The 22,541-nt window shown below is 36.2% G+C and overlaps 1 protein-coding gene across 6 annotated transcripts in view; it reads right to left on the bottom strand.

The window, feature by feature from the left end:
- LOC114058971 (dynein heavy chain 5, axonemal-like) overlaps positions 1–22,208 on the bottom strand; it is a 157,743-nt gene extending 135,535 nt beyond the window's left edge. For all 6 annotated transcript variants that reach the window (XM_027886895.1, XM_027886897.1, XM_027886898.1 and 3 more), the window contains exons 1-17: positions 22,028–22,208; positions 19,024–19,124; positions 17,362–17,550; positions 17,179–17,253; positions 14,715–14,801; positions 13,207–13,278; positions 10,673–10,774; positions 9,576–9,762; positions 8,211–8,376; positions 8,003–8,096; positions 6,670–6,768; positions 5,149–5,330; positions 3,478–3,597; positions 2,600–2,801; positions 1,128–1,223; positions 223–396; positions 40–129 (exon numbers count right to left, since the gene is read on the bottom strand). In XM_027886895.1, coding sequence (XP_027742696.1) covers positions 40–129; positions 223–396; positions 1,128–1,223; positions 2,600–2,801; positions 3,478–3,597; positions 5,149–5,330; positions 6,670–6,768; positions 8,003–8,096; positions 8,211–8,376; positions 9,576–9,762; positions 10,673–10,774; positions 13,207–13,278; positions 14,715–14,801; positions 17,179–17,253; positions 17,362–17,550; positions 19,024–19,124; positions 22,028–22,190 — 2,199 coding nt within the window. In that variant the 5' untranslated portion in view covers positions 22,191–22,208. The remainder of the gene's footprint in view (positions 1–39; positions 130–222; positions 397–1,127; positions 1,224–2,599; positions 2,802–3,477; positions 3,598–5,148; positions 5,331–6,669; positions 6,769–8,002; positions 8,097–8,210; positions 8,377–9,575; positions 9,763–10,672; positions 10,775–13,206; positions 13,279–14,714; positions 14,802–17,178; positions 17,254–17,361; positions 17,551–19,023; positions 19,125–22,027) is intronic.
- Between the last annotated feature and the right edge of the window lie 333 nt (positions 22,209–22,541).

Genomic DNA, 22,541 nt, shown 5'->3' with positions numbered 1-22,541 from the left:
CGAAAACTTAGCATAAAGCCTCCTCTGCTAATTTCCAACCTTCAAAAGTGTGGTTTTCTTTTTAAGGAATGTCATTGGATGGTCAATTTTTCTGAATAACTGCTGAGCCCACATAATCTTCCCTGTTACCTAAAACACAGAAGATAGGAGGTTATATTTTCATCATCTTAAAAGCAGTCAAGAAGTAAAGTAATTTTTCTCTCTCACTTCTTTCATTCTTACTGGTGGTACATTACGTGGTATAGGTGGATTTTCCTTTTCCTTCTGGTAGAGTTCTTGAATAAACTCCAAGTCTTGGCTGTACTGCTGAAGGACAATTGTATACTTCTCACTAAGATCAATATTATTTTCTCCTATTTGTTCAAGCTTTATCAGAAGTACCAGCATCTGTTCAGTCTAAAAAAGAAGATGGAGAATTTATTGCAAAGATGTTAACAGTTCAGAAAGCCATTGTTCATAAACTATTTTATTAATTTAGACTATGCTACATAAATTTGTAACTTGTTTTCTAAGAAACACATAAAATTCCATCAAGAGAAGTTAGTGGATTTTACTTCTATATTTTGTCCCATATAGGATATACTAACCATAGTATGAACCAAGAAACTGCTACCACTACAGTATTTTTTTTTCCTGACTCTGAAATCCTCACTCCTTTTTCTCTGCAAACAGTTGTGGTAGAACACCTGTGTCTTACTCACACTTCATTAACATCTCATATCGTGATCAGGGCCTGAACCAATGAACAGTACTGACATTAAGGAAAATGATGACAGAAATTATTTCATTACTTCTGCCAGTCAAACAGGAATAACTTGGAAATGCAACGAGGAAGTAGGAGGAACACCAGCATGAAGAAAGAAGATAAACTTAAAAATATAGGGTTATAAAATTGGTAAGGAAAGATGAAACATAAGCCTGGCACCAAGCAAGAAAGAACATTATTTTCCAGCACTTCTTCAAGCAAATTTTAGAACATTTGTAATAGGCATGATGTCCTCCAAAATTATCTCAGCCACCAGCACAGTACAGAACACTGGCAGTAATGAAGAAGTTCAGTAGGAGCTGTGGGTACTCAGACTTTCTGAGCACCAGAACAAGGGGTTTGCGTTTGTAACATTACTTACAGTTACACTCTTCTCAAACCAGCAATCCACAAATTCTTGTATGGATTCATACAATGCTGCAATTTGCTTCTTAAATTCAAGGTAATCTTTTTCAAACTAGAATAAGAGCAAAAGAAAAAAAAATCATCTATAGTGCTGCCTTCATTTTACACAAAATCCTTTCTCTGTAGCTTTTGGGGAATTTGCTTTATCTGCTTAGCACACGTGTTCGGCAATGAATTAAAAAGAACAGGAACAACATCAGCAACAAAGGCATTTACATTCTAAGCAAAGCAGACAAAATATAAGCAGTGTTAGGTTAAATGACTGAATCTCATCTCCATGAATACAAAGGAGCACAGAGGAACATGGACAGGAGGAGGAAATCTCATAATTTAACCAGAGATAACAGAGCACACTCACCAGCTACTTGCATCACTGCCACAGGAGAGCACTCAGCTCACTGCCCACGTAAGAAACCTACCAAAGGTGAGTACCTTACGACTAAGGGAGGTTATTACCAAATTTGGTAGCTCCTAACTAGAAGTAATTTGGATATTTATCTCTAACATTTTTTTCTTAAAAGTCATAAATACTGATGGCCTACAAAAAGAGATCAATGCAAACTTCCTCTCAAGGAGAGCACTTGGGAAGACAGTCTATTTATGTGTAGAAAAGCCACACTGTTTTTTAACATCTCCAAATTCCAGTTAACAGTAAATACACTCTTTCAGAAAAGAGCCAAAGAGCAAGTAACACAGGCCAGCACAACTCATCAACCAACACAAGCCAAAGAAACACAAGCCATCAACCAGTTAAAAGAAAGCCAAAGGTATGTCAGATTTAAACATTTAAAAGAAAGTTAATGACAGTTAGAAGCTATAGTTCAGGAAGGCAGGAGAGTAAGCCAACATTTCCAGAACCACTTTTGTGAGACTATGAATCCTGCAAAACAAGCAGGCTATAGCTCCAAAAAAAAGCAGCTCAATTCTAGCATGTACAGGATGTATTAAAACATGAGACCGAAGCATTTGAAAAGCCACTTTAGCTTTCATCATTCTGTTCAGGACTGAAGAGTGATACGATTCTCTTCTCCATCTTAAATGTGCAACTATGTGCCTTCACTAACTTTACTACAAGACTGCCATTACCATTCCACTAAGTATTTTTAACAACACTAAGGAACTCCTACAATTAGAGAAACTGTATTTAATGTGTTGACATGCCTAAAATAGGTTTCTCTGTGCATCTCAAAACAATCACGTGCAGGAAAACCTTTTTGTAGCATTATCTGTGACACAGAAAAATTTGAAATAAACCTCAAATTTACCCAAACACTTTTAAATTGTACTAAAATATATGAAAGTATTTGGTATTATTGTTACAGCAAAATAATACATGCATTGTTATAATATTTAACATTCTTTGCATAGCTCCTGTGAGAAGCAAAAAATTAAGGGAGTGATTGTCACACAAGTGCTGAATGTATGTACCTCTTTTTTTCTGTGATCCAGAACATCATACTCTTTGGATTTGGTATTTGTGGCAATGCTCTGGTAATGAGTAGTGATCTCTTCAATACCTTCTATTTTTATACGATGGAGCTCTAAAAGGCTGTCCATAATATTGCTCATATGTGAAATCTTCTCCAAACGTTTACAGAAGGCATCAAATTTTCCAAATATATAGTTTTCACTAACAATAACAAAGCAAAAGAGGAATTGTAATGCAAACCTCCTCACAACCAATTTTTTCTACCTAATCGACATATATTCTAACAGAACTGCCATCAAGTTTCACACCAAAAAACCCCTCATGCTGTACTAATTACAAACCAAGTAAAAACCATTTTAAACTAATGGACATAAACTAGAAAATGTTTAGTCCTTATATATGTCAATTAAAAGCCTTTACTACATTTCACAGGAGTTACTTTTTCAAATAAGACATTTGCAGGAGATCAAAATGTGAACATAGAATACTAAGAAATGCCCATGCTTTATGTACCAATACAGGTAGAACTCCCCTTGGCATTATGATAGATAACTCAGCCCAAAGCTGACTAAATTCCCTTTTTATTTATATTCACGACTCAAATTTGTTGGGATTTCAGATCATACATATCCATTTGCACTAAATTAAAATATGCATAAATCCCCCTGAAGTCCTTTTGGACAGCTCATAAATCAACAAGGGACTGGCAAAATCTGATCACCACTTTTTTCCTGAATAAAATAAAAAAAAACCTATGCAAGATTATGTTCTGATTATAATAAATACTTGATTTTAACTGAGAATTTAGATTACCTGTTAGTCAGAAGATAATATGCCATCTCATTTATAATATTATTCAATATTAAAGTGAATTTACCTGAAATCAAATTGCCTGTCATTTGGATTTTCCTTTAGCTCTTTCCTAATTTTCTGAAAGGATGTTTGGTACTGTTCTTTGAGGGAAATGCATTGTTGTATCCTCTTTAGCAATTCTTGCCTGAGGAAGAAAGCACAGAAGTCAGAGAATCATTCTAAGGGTGTCCTCAAAAGAATATAAATAAAAATAAAACATTTCAGTCAGATATGCAACTTTGCAAAATAAAAGCACAAAATTATACACTATGTGAAAAACATTGTATGATCTTTACATGAAAAGTTTTTTTGTTTAAATCTGTTATCTAGAGCAGACGTTTTTAGTTTAGGTTATGTTGTCATCAAACCAAAACTTTCACAGCATAGTCCAGAAAGAATTTATACCAGGTTAATGCTGGCTACTGAATATCTGCAGTTTGGTAATTTCTCATCTTCTCTATTGAGTACTGCTTGTTTCTTCTGTTTGTTTTTTTCTAAGCAGACAAGACTGTAAAGTATTTTTCCAGACTACAGTAAGCTTAAGGAAAGCTTTGTTTCTTTAAAAAGATGCATCAGGAAGAACTTAATTCCTAAAACCAGAGTTAGTTACATCTTATACACTCATCCTTCAGATACACTTGTTCTGCCAGTGACATCAGCATTCACCACCTAATGGATAAGTTTCATGCAAACTCCTCTGTGCTTCAGTTTATGCCGAATGAAGTGGCTGGACAAGTAGCTACAGAGCAGCTAACTCATCCCTTCCTTGAAATGCCTCCTTTATTTCTCCTGGCAGTAATGTCTACAGAAAATTCAAGGGTGTCAACAACTATGCTGAAAATGCTGTCAGTCCAGCTGATCAACACTGCACGATTGCTGTTTTTTCTCCATCCCTCTTTTCTCCCACAATCTCACTATTCAATTCCTACATTTCAGACTGCAAGCTCTGCTTATATTTTGGATTGCAAGCTCCTAGGAGCAAACTTTTTGTTCATTTTCTGTATAGGGCCTAACATTTACTGAAAACCATAGACTACTGCTTTACTAATAGCTGTACTAAGAGCAATAGAAAAGAAAAAAAAAAATAAACTAGTCTTAAGTATGTCTAACTGGCAAACTTACAGTAAATCCAGGTTTTTTAATTTAAGATGCTTCACTACACACTCCACATACAGTATTCTCCCCAGAATTCTCAGAAAATACAAGTCTGAGTCTCATTCCCCACATATGTCACTCCAGAGTACAACTGACTTGTGATTCTGATCCTGGCAGATATTGTCCCCTTCCTCAAACCAACTTTCCTGCCCACTAACAGCAAAATATAAATCTTAGATGGAAGTTTGCCATTCTGTCCTTGGAGCTTTTTTGTGAAGAACATTAGCTCACTGTTCTAACTGCTTAAGTGTGTTTTGGTTTAAAAAAAAACCTTGGGGAAAACATATCAAGTGCTGTATATGAGTAACCATTACCTGGTTTTCAATAACAGGCTTTTTTTCACAACACATAGTAAATTTCTTCTTGCAGAGTACTTAATTCTACACCAAATTAATAGTTACAAGCTTAAAGTCAACATGGAAAGCAATGCCTGGTAGGAGGACAAAGGGCAACGTAAATATACCTATTAATAATCTTAATGACTAATCTGTAATTTTACTTCTAGTGTCAACAAAAGAAGGTGAAATTAAAATTCCATCACCTATCCAGATCCCAGATTTTTGAAACACCTTCACAGAGATACGTCTTGCACGTGTTAATCATTTGATTTGTGATTTTAAGAAAAAGAGACATCATGTGCTCTGATGTGTTGTAGTATGATGAGGTACAGTAGATCATACAGATGGTATTCATTAAAGTGGGTATGTGTTCCATCATTGTTACCTACAACACGGAAAAATTGGAAAGTCAGAAATTCGAATTTCCTGAAAATTAATACAGTAGAAAATATGACCACTCTGCGAATATGTTTGTCAGACGATAAACATCTTTCTGACTAACACACTGCTGTTGTAGATACCTCATTATGAACTGGACCATCCAGTTCATTTGTGGGGACCTACCACACTATGACGAAGACAAAAAGGTGGAAAAAGGGTAATGATTAAATGAATTGATGTTTTTCCAGAGTGGGATTTTCCAGAGGAAAAACAGCAGCTGTAGTTTTTTTTGCCATGGTCTCCAGTATATGAAGGTGCTGTAGCCTGCTTTGCAGAGGAACATACTACCTGAGGAAAAGAAGTCATACACTGCTACAAAAAAGCTGGCCAGCTGAAGGAAGGACAAGAAAAGAGTTGGCCATTGCTTATTTTGCCTAGATCTGTACAGAAGAAAAATACAGAAGGGGCAGGCAAGACAAAAATAATCTCACACTTAGTGAGGATACTGAACTATACAGGTTTCTCCCCCAGAGGAGGATTTCACAGAAATGCATGCAAGCCAGATACACTGAGAACCCAGAATAAGAGACAGTGACTGATCCGGAAAGGGATAAAAAAAAGTATGGTATCTAAAACTCAAGTCCAATATGGCAGAAAGATTAATATTTACAGAAGAAGAGCAGTGTAAAATAGTACAGTGGATTCAAAAGAGCTCAAGCTCTGAAAACGTTGTTTAGAAAAATTGTAATCAGATGTATTATGTGTAAATGTTCTGAAACATGTAAACTTAGACAATTTTGCCTGGTGACTGTATCTTCAAAATTCATGTTCTCACTTAAAAAATGAACTCTGAGACCCACATGGTTATAAGAATAAATTTTATCAACCAGGATGACAGTCCTACATGAAAAAGAAACAGTTTTAGCCTGTAAAATAAGTGGAAGCCAACGAATTTCAGCTCAAGATCACTTTATGACATTTGCAAAAAAACAATCTCAAATAGCTCCTAACTCAAGCATGCAGACAGGAAGAGGTACCATATGTAAGGCCCAAGCTCACAAAGGCAATTCCGCTCATTATCAGGTTTGGAAAAACACATTCTATGCTTAGTTTTTTCATGCCCTTCAATTATCTTCTGGAATGATAACTACTTCCTACATAAAAAAAAAAAATATTATTATCTCTGGTTAATTCAAAATCTGTAAGCTCAATTGCCTAAGGAGTTAAGCTGTTCACTTATCATTAAGAATGAGACAAATATTGAAAATATCCTTTTTGGAGAAGCAAAAGCCCTTCCCTTCTTTTCCTAATTTTATATTAAGTGCCTTTAGAGTACTACTTACAGGTGAAGCACTGGCAAGTGGACCAAAAAATTTATCCAATGTATATAAATATCTCACATTGTCTTTAGCTTCATTGGCAGCTTTTGTTACACTACCATCCTGAAGGGAGGGGGGGAAAAAAAAAAGAAATACAATTACTACTGTGAAAATTTTCTGAACAGGTTCTTACTCTTTTATGTTGCATGCTATCACAAGATTGTGATTCCATCTTGCGAGCTTTTTGCACAGAAGTGTTTTCAATTATGTCATTTATTTTTTACATAAGAAATAACTGCTTTTACAGGCAAAAATTGGTAAGATCTTCCTGGCAATCAGCAACATTTTGGATGATGTTTAAAGGAAGTCCTTACTCATAGCCCCAAAGCTTTTCCTTTTTCATGGAAGTACATTAGTGTGGCTTAGATAATCCAACTTAAATTTTAGAATTGTTCCAACATGGTACAGTGTACAGAACATGGTACATTCTACAAAACTTAGACAAGATCCCTGAAATGGATCTTGTCTACAACAACCAAGTTGTTTCCCAACATTTTTTAATAAACACTCGTTAGGCAAAATGAGTTCACGGCTAATGCATGTATCTTTCTGTTCATGTCAGGTGGAACTATCCAGTACTTCAGGTGCTGTTTTGTATGAAGGACGAAATCCACTTAATCGCCCTTGGCTTGTACTTGCTCTGTACAGACACTTTGATCCAAATACAATTTATCAAATAAGTCTGCAAATACGGTAAGCAAAAAACCAAAAACTCAGTAAGGTAGCACTGTTTTCCTGGTCTATTTTCGAAACAGTAGAATACTTTCTTAAGTGCTAGAAGATCTGCATTCTGGTTTTTGGGGGTGGGGGTGGGTGAGTGTCTAATTGACTGTACATGATCTACAGCTTATTTTCTAGCTTGCCTACAATTTTGATGGATAAGTTTATATCACAGATACTCATTTATCCGAAATAGCAGTTCTACTACAAAAAGCAGCTGTCAATAATTCTAAAAGCAATATGATGAACATATTCCAGACATCTCTACAGCTGGCCAGCCCAGGGTTCAGCTGGTGAGAGACAAAAAGATATTGTATTGCTGCATTGCTTTACTTCTGCACAACCATTCCAACTATTAAGTTAATTAAAGACACATTACAAAAGCACTGACTTCTTTTAAAGTTATCTATTTAACTTCAGAATCATTGATGTTACATGTTCCAACAAATGGATATTTACCACAGTACGAAACCAGCATAAACACTCAAAGTTATTTTTAGCATTGTGTTCAGTTCTGTGTGTATTACAAATACAGTACTGTAATAATTTAAAACTTTAAATAGAAAGTAGTAATTACCAGTTCTTTCCACTGCTTTAACGTCTTTGATCTTGCTGCCTGAAGAATACTTATTATTTTCTTTACTCTTGAACTCTTGATCTCATCTAAAAGGCTTTGAAGAAAGAAATACATTTAGTACTCTCTTTGGAATGAAAGTTTAAATTTATTCTTAAAAATACCTTTTTTTTTTCCGAAGACTCTGTGAGAAATAATTCAGAGATTTGACCTGTTAAATGATGACATTCGTGTCTTCCAGTGTTCCAGTTCTGCAGATGGACCAACGTCGTCAGCTTCTCTTCTTATTTGCTCACTCTCCACTAAAACTTGTCTGATCTGTTTGGTCCAAATCCTGACCACTTCTTCAAGTCTCTCAGTGACCTCTGTGTTACTGCCTTCAGAATCAGAATTGGACAGTCTTATAAGCACCAGGAAATAAACACAGAGTTTTAAACTACAGATGTAAAATTGCAAAACATAATCTGAGACTATGTAAACTGAGTATATTGGAATGACTGACCAACAACAGGAAAAGATAAAGACTGTGACAACAAGAAGCACACATATAAAACTTGTATCTATCTACTCTGTTACTATTGCATATCCTTTACAGTGGAAACAGTTAAAAATACAGGCAGTTTATACAGAAAACCAAAATACAGCAATAGGGTTTGGGAAGAATCAAGTTTCATAGGTCCAAGAAATGCATTAACTATGTGTATATTTTTCTGCTTGTATTTCATAAGTAAAGGCTTACTTCATATTTCTCTCTTTCTGCCACTGCAGTCTATTCCACATTAAAAGCATCCCATAAGAGATGCCATTACTAAACAGTCACAAAAACCCACTAGATTTTAAAGTCAGCATATCTTTTAGATTGTCCTAGCAGCTGAAAGAGTCTAAGTCACTTGGTGTATTATGTTTAGGACTCGAGAAGCTTGTGCTACTAAACAGATCTATAGAACTTGTCCAGCTATACAACATTATTATCTAATCTTAAGGTCAGTAGTTCTGTGGAAGGTGTCATGCCATAGACTAATGTAGGGTTGAGAAGGACTGCAAAGTATTGACTGGTTTGGCATTATTTCTCTCTGAAAATACTGATAAGACATTGTGGAAAGCTATTGTTGAAAGACACATAACTACCCTTTTTCTTACATTAACATATATTATATATAAAATTTTTTATACACATATTTTTGTATTTTTGTACATTTTGTATACTAGGTTTTTATTCACAGAGTCAGACTTGATATTGGGTAGGGTATTCCCAGTATCAAAAGAGTGAATAGCACACAAACTAGTAGACGGCTTCACTCAGCAACTACTTGGTCAGCAAACTAGGAGGGACAAAGGCAGCTGCTTACATGATATATCAAGCAATTACCTAATTCTTTAAGAACTACGAATTAAAGGATGAGTAAATGATTGATGATTTTATGATTATGAAGTCAGAAACCCAGCAAGAGTAAGAAGAAAAATGTATACAGCTCGGGAAGATGAATTAATACTTCAAAGTAAATTTTTACGAATGACATAACATTTATTTTATAAACAGCACCACTGTGTTTGCTTTGGTGTATGAATTACTCACCTGCAGTTATGTAGTCAGATGGGTTCTGTAAGTTGCTGACATAAATATCAATATCCACTTTTGTGAGCTGAATTTTATCTTCTATATTCTGTCTTGATGATGACAAAGTACCCACAAATTTATCCACTGCATACAGAAAGTCTTGTATCTGGCTGTTCTTCAAGCCTTCTTTCACAGCTCCCCAGTTCTGATTATTTTATGATTTATGAATTAAAAAAAAATTAAAACGAGGGTCACACTTTCTTTTGGTTTTTGATCACAAAAGATATTTTTCATTAGAAAGGTATTTCTTATTCATGGCAGTATATAAAGATTTATCATCATGCCATTTAAAATACACTCATCTTTATAGTGTGCCTTTATTTAATTATTCTATTAGACAAGAAGAGACAAAGTAGCAAAAGGGTCTAAGAAATAAAAATGTCTCCCTGCTCTCATTGACTTCACACTTAACTGTATTTTTTTAGCTTGATTTTTCTCTTTCTGAACAGAGAAAACAGATTTGAATCTCTCTTCCTCCTCCTGGGTGAGAGAAAATGACAGCATATGGTAATAGCACACAACATCATCATTCTCGACAGACACTGAGCTTCTTTATATTTCCCACCTCTGAACGTGTACTTCCAGAGGAAACTGAACCAACTGTGATGCTTTGTGAGTTCCACAGAATAAGGACAACGCAAAGAAGCTGGATGTTCTGGCTGTGATACAGTGCTTGCTGTCCACGGTCCAAAACAAAGTCATGGACTGACCCCTCGTGCTGCCAGAAAGGCTTGACACTTCTTTCAATCCAGAATTAATCTAGTTTCAATAAAGTCATCCCAGTTTTACCTTAGTATGATTGCTATGTTATGCTCTCCTTTATTGTAATAATTACAGTTGGTGCTACTGCTTGAAAATAAACAATGACTACATGAATTTCAAACTTTTTTATACAAATTGCATAACTCCCCAAAAGGCCTGTATTAGACTTATGTCTTCTTGTATCCTCTATTCTACGTCCAACTGATGCACAAACAGAACTGCAGCAGCTACAGGCCTTAATTCCACATATTCTTGAGAAAAAAAAAAAAAGAAAATATTAATTTTTTGATTACCTGTTGGGATTTAAGTGCTGGTATCATGATCTGGGTCAAGAAAAATTCCAGGCCCTGAAGGGTATTTCCATTAGGACAGTCAAGCATACCAAAATTAACCTCCTTCGGGAAGAAACAAAAATTAGCAGAGTGCGTATAAACTTCTGCAGCATTACACTATTGGAGTGAAATTCAGATACATGGCAGACACATGATAGTCCATAACTATGTAGGTTCCATGAGGATATTGCTACCCAGGTACCAAATTTGGATTGGACAGAAACTAAAATTCAACCAAAATTCCAAGACTTGCTCTTGAGTCACTAGCAAAGTCAGTCCCAAACTGTAGCAACACTCCAGCAATCAATGAAAATTAAACATATAATATCAATGCATTAATTAATCTTAACACAATTATATGCCTGTGTTTCTCATTTACAGGAATATCTTCCATCTATCAGAAATGCCTAAAAAAGGACTAAAAATGTATCAGGCAAGAAACACCTCTCTTGGTTGCACAATTCTCACAAGTTCATTGTTAATGAGCTTAGGAAGCACTCCTTTACTGAGAGGACAAACACTGGAACAGGCTTGCTAGAGAGGCAGGCAATGTCCCAAGCCCATCTGAGTTTAAGACACATTTGACAATGCCATTAACAATATGCTTTAACTTTTGGTCAGTCCTGAAGTGGTCAGGCAGTTGGACTAGACGGTCATTTCCAACTGAAATATTTTATTGTACTCTATCCTATCCTAATCTAGTTAATGTGAAGCAAGAAACAGTAAATTGCTGAAGCTGGGGAAAGAGTATGATGGGTGGAGTTTTACTGCAGAACACAAATCATAACTTGGAAGAAGTTAGGGATTGCATTTTCTCCCAACACTATCAACTTGTACCTTCGTTGGCTTTTCTGTTACCAGCATTTTGCACTCCAGTGTATACATTTTGAACATGGGCTGTGTGCTTTCTATTACCCCTACTGACCAGCCACTTTGGTTCTGTGTATGTCTCTTTTTCAGGAAGGGAGTCTCATTCAGAACTTCTGAACTGCACAAACATGCATTGATTTTGCCTTCATCATAATGGCTTCACTGATATGGGGACAAGTGTACTAAGTTCTGCCCTGGAAGCTTCTACTCCCAACTTTGACCTGTGCAAAGACAGCGATTCCAGAGTGTTTTAGAAATGACGACTACAAATGATTTTTTTGTAGAGGCTTTTACACTCTTGGCTATCTTAGTCATTAATTTCACTAGATTTTTCTTCCAAGTTCTCCACTGGCATGTAAAAGGACTGGATTTAAGACATTTATTTACTATACATGGGTGAAATACTATGTCCTAACAATACTACAGCATTATAATCCCACTAGAGTAAAAGAGGGTAGAAAGATTTTTCTCATAAAACAAAGGAATTACAGATGACAATCAAGGCATCATTCTGCTTGAAGAAGTGCTTATGAGGAAGACCAGGTTTCTTTGCATGTCTGAACATGTTCCCTGGGAGGTAATGCTCACAAGACTGTTAATGAGAAAGTGCTCCTAAAATACTTCCTTCTGCAAGAGGGCGGGCTAAGAAAATAGCAAAAGGAAGCAACAGAAGGGCAGTTAACTGACCTCTAATTTTCCCCTTCAGATGCTTTTGACAGTGCTAATTTCTGCCATATGACAATGTTTACATCTGTTGCGGGGAAGGGGAGATGGGGAAAATTAAGACTTCTGAATCTCTGTGACAAGAGCGATATACTAGCTAATCCATTTGTTTCCAATGGATGACAAAGATTCAACTATTCTTCTCGAGAAATAGGGGATAAATGCATGTATTTCTAGGGGGTTCTCAGGCTCTCCTTCCAGCTGTTCCTATATAGCTCTTTGGGACAAACCAAAATTTGCTTTACATTCTATAGCACCTAAAAATATTGCCCTACATGATGAATGAAGTTTGATGAAGATACGTGACAGCCCCTGTCAAAAGCGGGTGATCACAAGAGAACTGCAGAGAGAAGGCACCAAGGTAGGCAACTGAAGACTATTTCTTTAATGTTTATTCTTAGATATTAGTATTTGGATGATCTTCTGCAAATATTTCCCAACTTCTGAAAGTCAGAAAGGTTGTTACAGCATATTTCTTATACAAAAGAAGCTATAAAGGGTTGGAAAACCTTCCATTAGTTACTTTTAAGTATCATCTTCATTTTAAAAGTCTAAAAGAAACAGTTTGAGTGCAGCATTTCCATAATTTAGGCTCATTACTTAAAATAAAATCTCACGGTTTACGTCTTTATTCCCTATTGCCATTAACATTTATATTTTAATGACTAATTAATGAGGAATTTTTATTAAAATCTTGTTTTTAATAATATTGCAGTATCTAATTTTTAAATCATTAAAATTTTACTTTATCACAGATACTTATTCACATGAAAAAGAACTTCTGTTAAACATAGAACTAGACATTTTCATGAAAACATTCCCTATTTCTGGCTCCAGTTGAGAGAAAAATTGTCTTAGAAAATATTAAGTACACAGTAAATACAGCATGACTTTGGACTGACCCGAGAGACATTTGATGCAGTTATAACTTCATCTGATGTCCTTAGGAAAAATGCACAAGTTCCTGTAAAGTTCTGTAAAAAGGACAAAATGAACACAGTTAAAAAGAATACATGAATACATTAAAAGTAATTTACTTGAAACTTAAAGATGTGCTGAAAACAAAACCATAAATATTAATTACTCAAAAAGGTAGTGAATTGTTTGCAGGATGTTTTAAAATCTGCCCCTCTCAAATAAAATACTGGGTTTTCTCTGTCTGACATAGGAAGATAAAAAATGCCCTTCTGGACAGATAAGTTCAGTATTGCACCTCTACTAAGAAAATGCAGTTCAGGGAGAGCCTCTTAGTTAGGCTGTTTCCTGAGGTCCATCCTTCTTGTATTCCTTGACCACCTGCAACTGCTGTATGAGAGTTGTTACATGACATATTCCTGTCTAGTAATTTTAGAATGCATTTATGGACCTATCCATGAGACTGCCTAATCTCTTTCTGAACCTGCCAACATAAATTTACTGAAAAAATCTACAGATATCCTCAGCTTTCAAACATTTAAAGTTCTTTTCTTAAATACTCAGATCACAGATTTATTTAACTTTTTTTAGAAGGGAACTTAAAAAAAGCGGAACTTGCTAAAAAGTTTCATCCAAATACCTTTTAACATGTATTATCGTTGTTTTGATGGACTGAAGTAACATAAAAGTTTCAAAACAGTACTTGAACAATGCTTATTTTTAATCTATTAAACCTAATAACAACTCAACTGTAATGCATTTGAAAAGCCATTCCAGTTGGTCCAACTGGCAGAGGAAGGAATGTCACTTTTTTGTGAAAGCAAGAGAGAATTCTTCAGCTATGTCTTTCCCAACATTACAGTGCTAACATAACCTCTTTGGAGTCAACAATAAAAAAAAAATGAAACAAAACCCCAAAACATCACCAGACCTTATTCAAAGAAAATTGTATATGGAATACCAAATTTCCCCCAAAAGAGATGGAACGAAAGAAAATTAGTCAGAAATCTTAATGGCTACTCTGAATATGCTGTTGAATAATGCTTAGACATTACAGTGAGGAGGCTGTTGTAACAATTTGAATGGAATAAAGGATTTACTGAAGGTATTTTTGGAATAATGTCCAGTATTATTATATGCAAGGACATATGAAACCACTGAATAACTGCACTTTTAAAATGGAAGAGCACAAGCACTGGAAAATACTCAACATGCAATCATTAAAAAAAACGTTAGGATCCGTGATTTTTAAAATTTTTTTAACAATTTTAACAATTTTTGAGCTGCTCTCCTCTCAGGTAGTCAACACTACTTCTTTACTGGTGAGTGCCAACCTCAGCTCAAGAAATGTTGGGAGATCCTGCATTATGAGAACAGTGACTGTCTTTAAATATCTATCCAAGAATTACAAAACATTGTATAACACCACACAACTGTTATGCTTTCTCAATATTTTTCTTTTTAAATGTCATCTAATCAATTTTTTCAGCCATACCTCAGTGGAACCCATGGTAATAAATAACTTCTTCTGAGGCAAACCGTTCGTTGACGCATCTGACCTCAATGATGCATTTGACTTTTGCTAGCAAAATTATAAATAAGAGGTTAATAAAATAAAAATTATATAATACAAATACTTTGTCCATTTGAATACGTGAATTATAACAAAGCTCATTCTGATTCAGTTAGTAACTCCCAGGTAGAAATCACAAAGTTGACTTTCTCTGAAGAATAAGCTTTGCATGAATCTCACAGTCCCCAGCAAACAGTTTCATAGCCCCATTTTTTCAGGGGAAAAAAAATTCAAATAAGAAGGGCGAAAAGTCTCAGAAAATATAATGAAATTAAATATGAAATGTTTCCTAGAGAAACTTCCTCTGTGAAAACCAACTGGATATTTTGCAGAAAGAGTCGTGCCTGGTCTGCAGTGTCGTAATGTACTTGTGAGTGGGATTCAAAAGCAATACTGTCAGCTAGATCCTGCCAACAATGCAAAGAAGTTTAGCTTTCTGCCCATTTCTTTAACCATACATCACTGAAAAACTTCCTCTCTGAGAAGCCTTGATGCCACTGGTCCCTCTCCACTGAGCTGAATCTACCACCCCTTTTCTTTGAAGCAAGAAAAAAGTTTAAGCCTAATAAAGATCTGCTTCCTTCTGACTTTGTGTCATGCATTTTGGAAAATAATCTGTTGAAACCTGGAAGAATGTGGTAGAAAATTACGTGGACAAAGTCTGCAGGTGTATTTCTCTTTAAATTTGAAGAGAGTCTTATTCCAAAAAAGTCAAGCGTTCAGCTCCTGCTAGACTAAATGTGTGATGGATGATATACGGTGGTAGCTCCCCACTTCCACCCCAAATCAGCATCTGCTGAACCTTATTCACAGTTTCAAGTGAACATCAAGCACTTAAGCTGGTAAAACAAAAAGAGAGACGAGAAGCAGCAAAGAAAGGAGCTTTGATAAATCTTGGTACAAACATGCCTGCTTGTCGGGTCAATGGTCTGCCCCATATTTTGTCTCCAAAAATGGTCAAAAATGGATAAGAACAGGGCAATCATGTATAACACTGCCCTTGAGTAATCTCCAATATGTTTGAAATCAAACTGTTGACTGAACAGTCAGATTAATGAGCTCTCTTCCCTCATCAGAATGGAGTGGAAGATGCTAGAGCTGGCATTCATACTTTCCATGAGAAACATTTTTTTTTATGCTATGCTGCTTCTGAAACAGAATTCTCATCAATTATTTTTTTAATGAGTAAAAAGGTCAAAATAAAACAAAATTAAATGCAGCAAATGCAGCAATGAAACGTTTCATTTAACCCAGGCTGGGCATTTATTTCTGACATGTCAGTTAAGGAAACAATGTCAAGATTTTCCATTTCATCTTGATTTAAGTCAGAGAATAACACATTCATCCTAGAAATGTGCATGTACAGTCCCAGTGAAATGAAAAACTGATTAAACTGTTTTGACAGCTGAGCTCATTCTGTGCTTTGCAAAGTCTCTAAGCAATTCCAGTAACACTCAAAAGTTCTTTTAATTTATCTAGGTTATAATGATTCTGTAATTCATCCTTGCATTTAGCTGATGATCAAGCATATTAATCAGTTTTTCTCCTCAACTAGCCTAAAATACCACCACGTGGTGAGTTAGCTCTCCCTATCATGGCTCCTCAGTAACATAATCTGAAAGGACTAATGAAGGACTTCTGAAGTTCTGAAAGCCCACAACAGTTGTGTTAGACAATTGTCAAGGTCACTTGATATCTTCTGATATCACACACTCAGTGGAAGCTGAACAAATTATTTTGCTCTTTATGCAGAGGTTGCTCCTTCTCAAAACTTAAAGGGAGAAAAATACAGCTTGGAGACCTCAACTGCCTTATTTCTAGTCTTAGTTTTCCAATCTTAAGACTATTTGCTGCAGAATGGGACAGACCTGAATATGAAGCCACCTTAATTTAGAAAGAAACTGCATCATTTTTCACTCTCCTGAACAACTGCTTTGTCCATCGTAGAGCTGATGCATTTCAAACCAAGGGAAGATGAAATAGTTCTTACACAGACAGCTCTCCCATTCCTATAATACTTATGCTAGCTAATCTAGTATTTTAAACTCTAAATACTGTGAACACTTTGTCTCAATTACCTTTATCCCTTTTGAAGTCTGGATGTTTACTCTACTTGGCCATTTTTAGGTTTCTTTTGTGAAAACAAGAACAGTATCAAATCATGTCACAGGGCACCCTCCCATTTTCATGTAAGCCAGGAGGGCAGTATCTAAACAATGAGACTCAAGTTGTTGCCCCACTGGCATGCACAGAAAACAAAAACAAAACTCCACAAACAAACAAACAAACAAAACTGTTAAGTTTTTCTGAATTTTGTAACAGTCATGTGATTTAATTTTTTTAAAAATGCAACTTTGGTTTTGCAGAAGTAATAAAGGAAACCTACCTGCATTATATCTTGGTAAAAGAAGAGCAACTTTTTAAGTCCAGTAGGGACAAAGAATTGTTCCATAAGTTGAAACTAAAAATAAATAAATAAATAAATAAATTGTAGTTAATTGTGAAGTGGTTTCAAAAGACTAAAAATTTTGGAAATATTTTTTGCAATAATAATTTAATTCATATTTACCTTGTCATCAGAAATAATGGCTTCCTCCACTTGCTGCTCACTCAAGCCTATCCCATCTGCTAATCTTGATATCAAATACTTGTGTCTCCCATCTATCTGAGATCTTCTCTCTTCTTTGGTTACTTTGGCTTGCTCAGCTAGTTCTTTTCTACTTTCACTAGAAAGTACTATGCTTTTCTTAACAGTTGCCTAGAAAATAAAAGTTTGTTATAGAGGGATTATTTTTCCTCAGTTAAGGATTGTATTTTATATATTGTTGATCTTTAGGCTGGTTTCATAAACTACTTCATGTACGAACATAAAAAATTACATCTACGGAGAGCATAGGGAAAAGAACACTAATAATTAACCTGTGAGGCCAAAATAATTTCTCAGTATAAAGCTGCTACTATGAAAACTGCAGATGTGAAACTTCAGATCAGGACCTCAGAACCAGACATGGATCCAGGTTAAAGACACAATACAAATCCAGCACTATTAAGGCTCTAATTCAAATCTCAGCTTTGTGAATCCAGCTTCCAAACTGTTCTATGTCTGTATTCCAGATTTGGTACCAGATCTATCTCTATACTGCTGGCATTTTAGTATATAATATCAAGTTATTGCCATAAAGGAAATAAATAAAACAAATCACTATAAAATCAGTCACCACATAAACAAATATATGATTGATGATGAATGTGCAGGTCATATAAAGGTAGCAGCACAATGATAAAGAAGGAAATTCATGTAGAAAAAGGATTTTTTAAAACCTTCACATCAGTGTGAACAATACTGAAAATAGATATAGTGAGTAACATTTTTAAGTCAACAGAAAATCTTCAGAGGCTATATGAAAAACTAAAGATTTGGGTAAAAAAGTCACCACACTGATCATTTCCCTTTATACACAGCTCCCACTAACATGAGTATCTGGGGTTTGGATATGTCTAAAGTGTGTCTGTACCTCACAATTTTCACTGGAGATAAAACAGAGATAAATGATGTCATCTTACCAGTAGTCTAAACTAGGAATTCCAATGATCAATACTACTCTTAGATTAAAAAACTGAAAAGGTGTCCAATGTCCACCTTTGGCTCCTACCATTTGGTCTTATCCCAGACTCTTAATGGATGTTTTACATTGTTTGTATCTATCTGCATTTCTTTGAGATCGGGAGAATACCTGCAGTTGTGGGTCAGTACCCTTCTGGTGTCTCTAACAGCTACATCTTTTCTTATTTACCATGTTGGTCCCAACTCATCTATGTCAGTCTTTTATCACCTCTGGCTTCCATGTCAACAGCTTGCTCTCTTATTTTGCATATGTCTTCTTTGCATATGCAGTATGACCTTATTCAGGTATTCTTAAAAAATATTAATTTTCATCCTGGCAAAGAAATGGCTATATCAGTGGATGATAGAAAAAAATGCATCAAAGAAACCAAAATTCCAGCAACAGACATTGTAGCAGAGAAAGTCAGTGGCCTAACACTGTAGACACCTTTTAGTGGTTCACTGTTCTTTTTTTCTTGCAATTAACAGAGACCAAAGGAATCCAGCACACTTAAATATTAGACCAAGCTTTTGTCAGTGAAGACTGCAAGAAAAACCTGTATAGAAGAAAATTCAGCAGAATAAAGGTATCTGAGTCACCACATATTTTAGAATTAAAACACTTGCCGGAAGAACAGCAGTCAAAGGGGATTCTGTGACAGCAGATCCTAGTTCAGTGCTCTTTGTCTTCAGGTTCCCTCCACGTCTATGGTATTTACTTTCTGTGTCTAATTAAGAGAAATGACAAGTTCTAATTATTCAGGTGCATGCACAACAAATGCATTTACAAGACCTGCAGTGTTGTGTTTTCATATCTGCTGGCTAACCTCTTCTAGGTTGGGGAAATGAGACATGAAAGGAACATTAAAAAACATGTGCCACAGCAGCTTCTTTGCCTTAGAAGCCATTAGGAGGAAAAGATGCCATATAATAACCTATGTCTCAAGTTGAATTTCAAACAATGCCTGCAGATAGCAAAAGAGGTAAGAAAAAACAATATAAGGTAGTAGCTTGAAGAAATCAGTTCTGCTAAAAATAGAGACTCTGAAATACTCTCACTTTTCACACTTGTTTTTGTCACCCAGTTACTCCTTTTCTGTTACTTCTTTCTATAAATTCTCATTGTCAGTCTCATGTATTTCTGACAAACTTGCTACTTGCAGAGACTTGCAAGACAACTTGAGCTCATGGTGTATGTGAAGAATAAAGATTGATAATATTTGCAATAAAAACATGGCACATATCATTAGGGCATGAAACTATCTTAGGGCATGTCATTATGTTCTGCTGATTGTTTTAGTCTCCCTAAGAGCTTTGGAAGCGCTTTAACTTATTTTAAAAAAGTATGGCATGCTTTGGGGTTTTTCTCTATAAATTAGGATTTGAATATTTTAAGTAATTTGAGGAGCAAATAAGAGTATTTATGTTATCCTAATACTAAGTACAATAACTTATCTCCAGTCAGCTGCCATTTCTCTTTTTAAAACTTTAATTACAAAGCAGCCCTAAATATTGCTTTATCTCTCCTTAACAGAAATACTGTTTTAATTAGCTTCAAAAAGATGATTATATTAAAGCACTGAACAATGCTATTTGTAATTTCTACATCTTGCTTTCAGTCCATTTTGTTTCTCCAAATATGATATTTACGTCCCATCATTAGCAGCAAATAGGATCATCAGTGGAGCATGCAGTAATGCTAATGAGCAGCTCACTAAACTTTCATTAATTACTGTTTAATCTGTTCTAAATATATGATAAAACTGAAATTCTAATAGCATTGATTTCCTTATAAATTTTCTTACAGATTGTATCTCTTTTCCCCTAATTAAAATGTATTATTCACAGAATCATAAAATAGTTGAAATTGGAAGGGATCCCTAGAAGTTTCCCCTGCTCAAGTGGGGTTACTTGCTGCCAGTTGCCCAGAACCATTTCCATATGACTTTTGAATATCTTCAAGGATGGAGACCCCATAACCTCCCTGGGCAACCTGTGCCAGTATTCGGTCACCAATGCAAACGTGTTTCCTGATGCTCAGAGAGAACCTCCTGTGTTTCACTTTATGCCACTGCCTCTGATGCTGTCACTGGACACCACTGCAGAGAGCTTGACTACCTCTTCTTTACACCCTCCCTTCAGGTATTTATATGCACAGAAAAGACACCCCTCAGACCCAGCTCCATCAGCCTTTTCTCACTGAAGAGGTGCTCCAGTGCCTTCATCATCTTCATGGCCTTCACTGGACTCTCTCCAGTATATTCATGTCTCTCTTGTACTGCGGAGCCTAAAACTGGACACTGTACTCCAGTTAAGGCCTTACCATTGCTGAGTGGAGAGGATGGATCACCCCCCTTAACCTGTTGGCAATACTCCTCATCCAGCCCATGGCATCATCAGCCTTCTCTGCCATAAGGGCCCATTGCTAGCTCACGTTCAACTTAGGTGTCCACAAGGACCCTCAGGTTCTTTCCTGTCAATCTCTTTACCAGGTGTTCTGCCCTCAACGTGTGATGTTGCATGGGCTTGTTCATCCCTAGCTGCAGGAATTTTCCATTTTCCCTTCCTCTTGTTGAACTGCCTGAGGTTCCTGTCAGCCCTTCTCTTCAGCCTCTGGAGGTCCCTCTCGAGGGCAGCACAACACTCAGGTGTATTGGCCATCCCTCCCATTTATGTGTCATCAAAACCCTTGCTGAGGTTACTCTCTGGCCCATCATCCAGATCATAAATGAAGATGTTGAACAGGACTGGACCCAGTATGGACCGCTGGGGTACACCACTACCTTCTAGGCTCCTGCTGGACTTTGTGCTGCTGATCACCACCCTCTGAGCTTGTCTGTTCAATCAGTTTTCAATCAGTTTTCAATCCATCTCACTTTCTGCTCAGCCAGCCTGCACTTCAACAGCTTCTATTGGAGGATCTTACAGGAGTGAAGGGGAAATTCAAATTTTAACCTCTCAGCAGCAGTAATTTGTAACCCAGGAATGATCTGGCATGAAGAACAAAAGGGCCCCAGTGAAGGAGGTGTTAAGCTGGCTTGAAGCAGGAATGCCAGAGGCAGAACAACTCCCTGTAAGGGAGTACAGTTTCCCCTGGTGTTGAGATAAGAAACAGCCACAGCATTGTCTTGTAGCCATCCTGGAATGCTGGGCTTAGAGTCTACCTTTGGGGAGCAGAGCTGTCGCTGGGGGATAGACCCAAAGCTGGGCTGAGGTGTTCCATACTGATGCAAGTGCATATAAGTGTGTATAAGGAATTGCTTCATCAAGCTTCTTTGCAGATTTCTTAAAGAATCGGTTATGGTGTTAAGACTGTCCAATGCATTGTTTATTATTTTTTTACATATATTTTAGAACAAATATGTGTTTGATCCACCTCAAGAGGCACAACAAAAATTTCCCAACAGGAGAATATCAAAAGCATATATCCATTTGTTTATTTATATGTACATATTTATTTATTTATAAAGCTGAAATCTGCACATTGCAGTCCCTTCACTGGCACATTCAGAACAGCACATACCCACCCAGCATATATAAATATGCTACTTAATAATTGTTTTCTCATTTTGTTCCTTGATTTCTTTACCATACAAAGCCAACATGAAGTAATTATTATTTTCTCCCTTACCTTTTTTTATAGTAACGAGAGGTGGACAGAGATCAATATGAGGTTTGGAAGAAAGCTGCGTTCCTCTCAGGTGTTCTGATTCCTGCTGTGCAGAGGGACCAGGAGAGGAGCTAGGCTCGACTCTTGCCCCTAACTCGGTCTCACCTCCCACAGTCTCCTCCATCTGCACCAGCACACAAAACTCAACCTAAAATCAACAAAAAATGACTGGACAATGTGACATTGTAATAACCACACCTTCAGTATTTTTATCCCTGTTACGGCGTCAGTATCAAACTAGCAAGGAAAGGGAAAAAACAATTTTCTACTTTTGGTCACTGATTAAAAAAGAGAAGATCTAAGCAGATTTCAAAATGATAAAAGCTCCTCTAAGGTTGCCTGTTATCAAAACTTTATTTCTAATTGCATAACTATAATTTCCCTCCAATCAAGCTGCTGCAGGTGGGAACTCACTTTTTGGGAGACAGGTTAAGCTCCTTCTTAGACGGTAGCTGCAGGTCCGGCTGAGAAGTGC

The sequence above is a fragment of the Empidonax traillii genome, unplaced genomic scaffold (assembly GCF_003031625.1).
Source record: "Empidonax traillii isolate 1590-97213 ecotype Southwest subspecies unplaced genomic scaffold, ASM303162v1 scaffold196:size3368384, whole genome shotgun sequence".
Classification (NCBI taxonomy): Eukaryota; Metazoa; Chordata; class Aves; order Passeriformes; family Tyrannidae; genus Empidonax; species Empidonax traillii.
The sequence above is the reverse complement of the archived record's forward strand: the minus strand, read 5'-3'. Positions and strand labels throughout refer to the sequence as shown.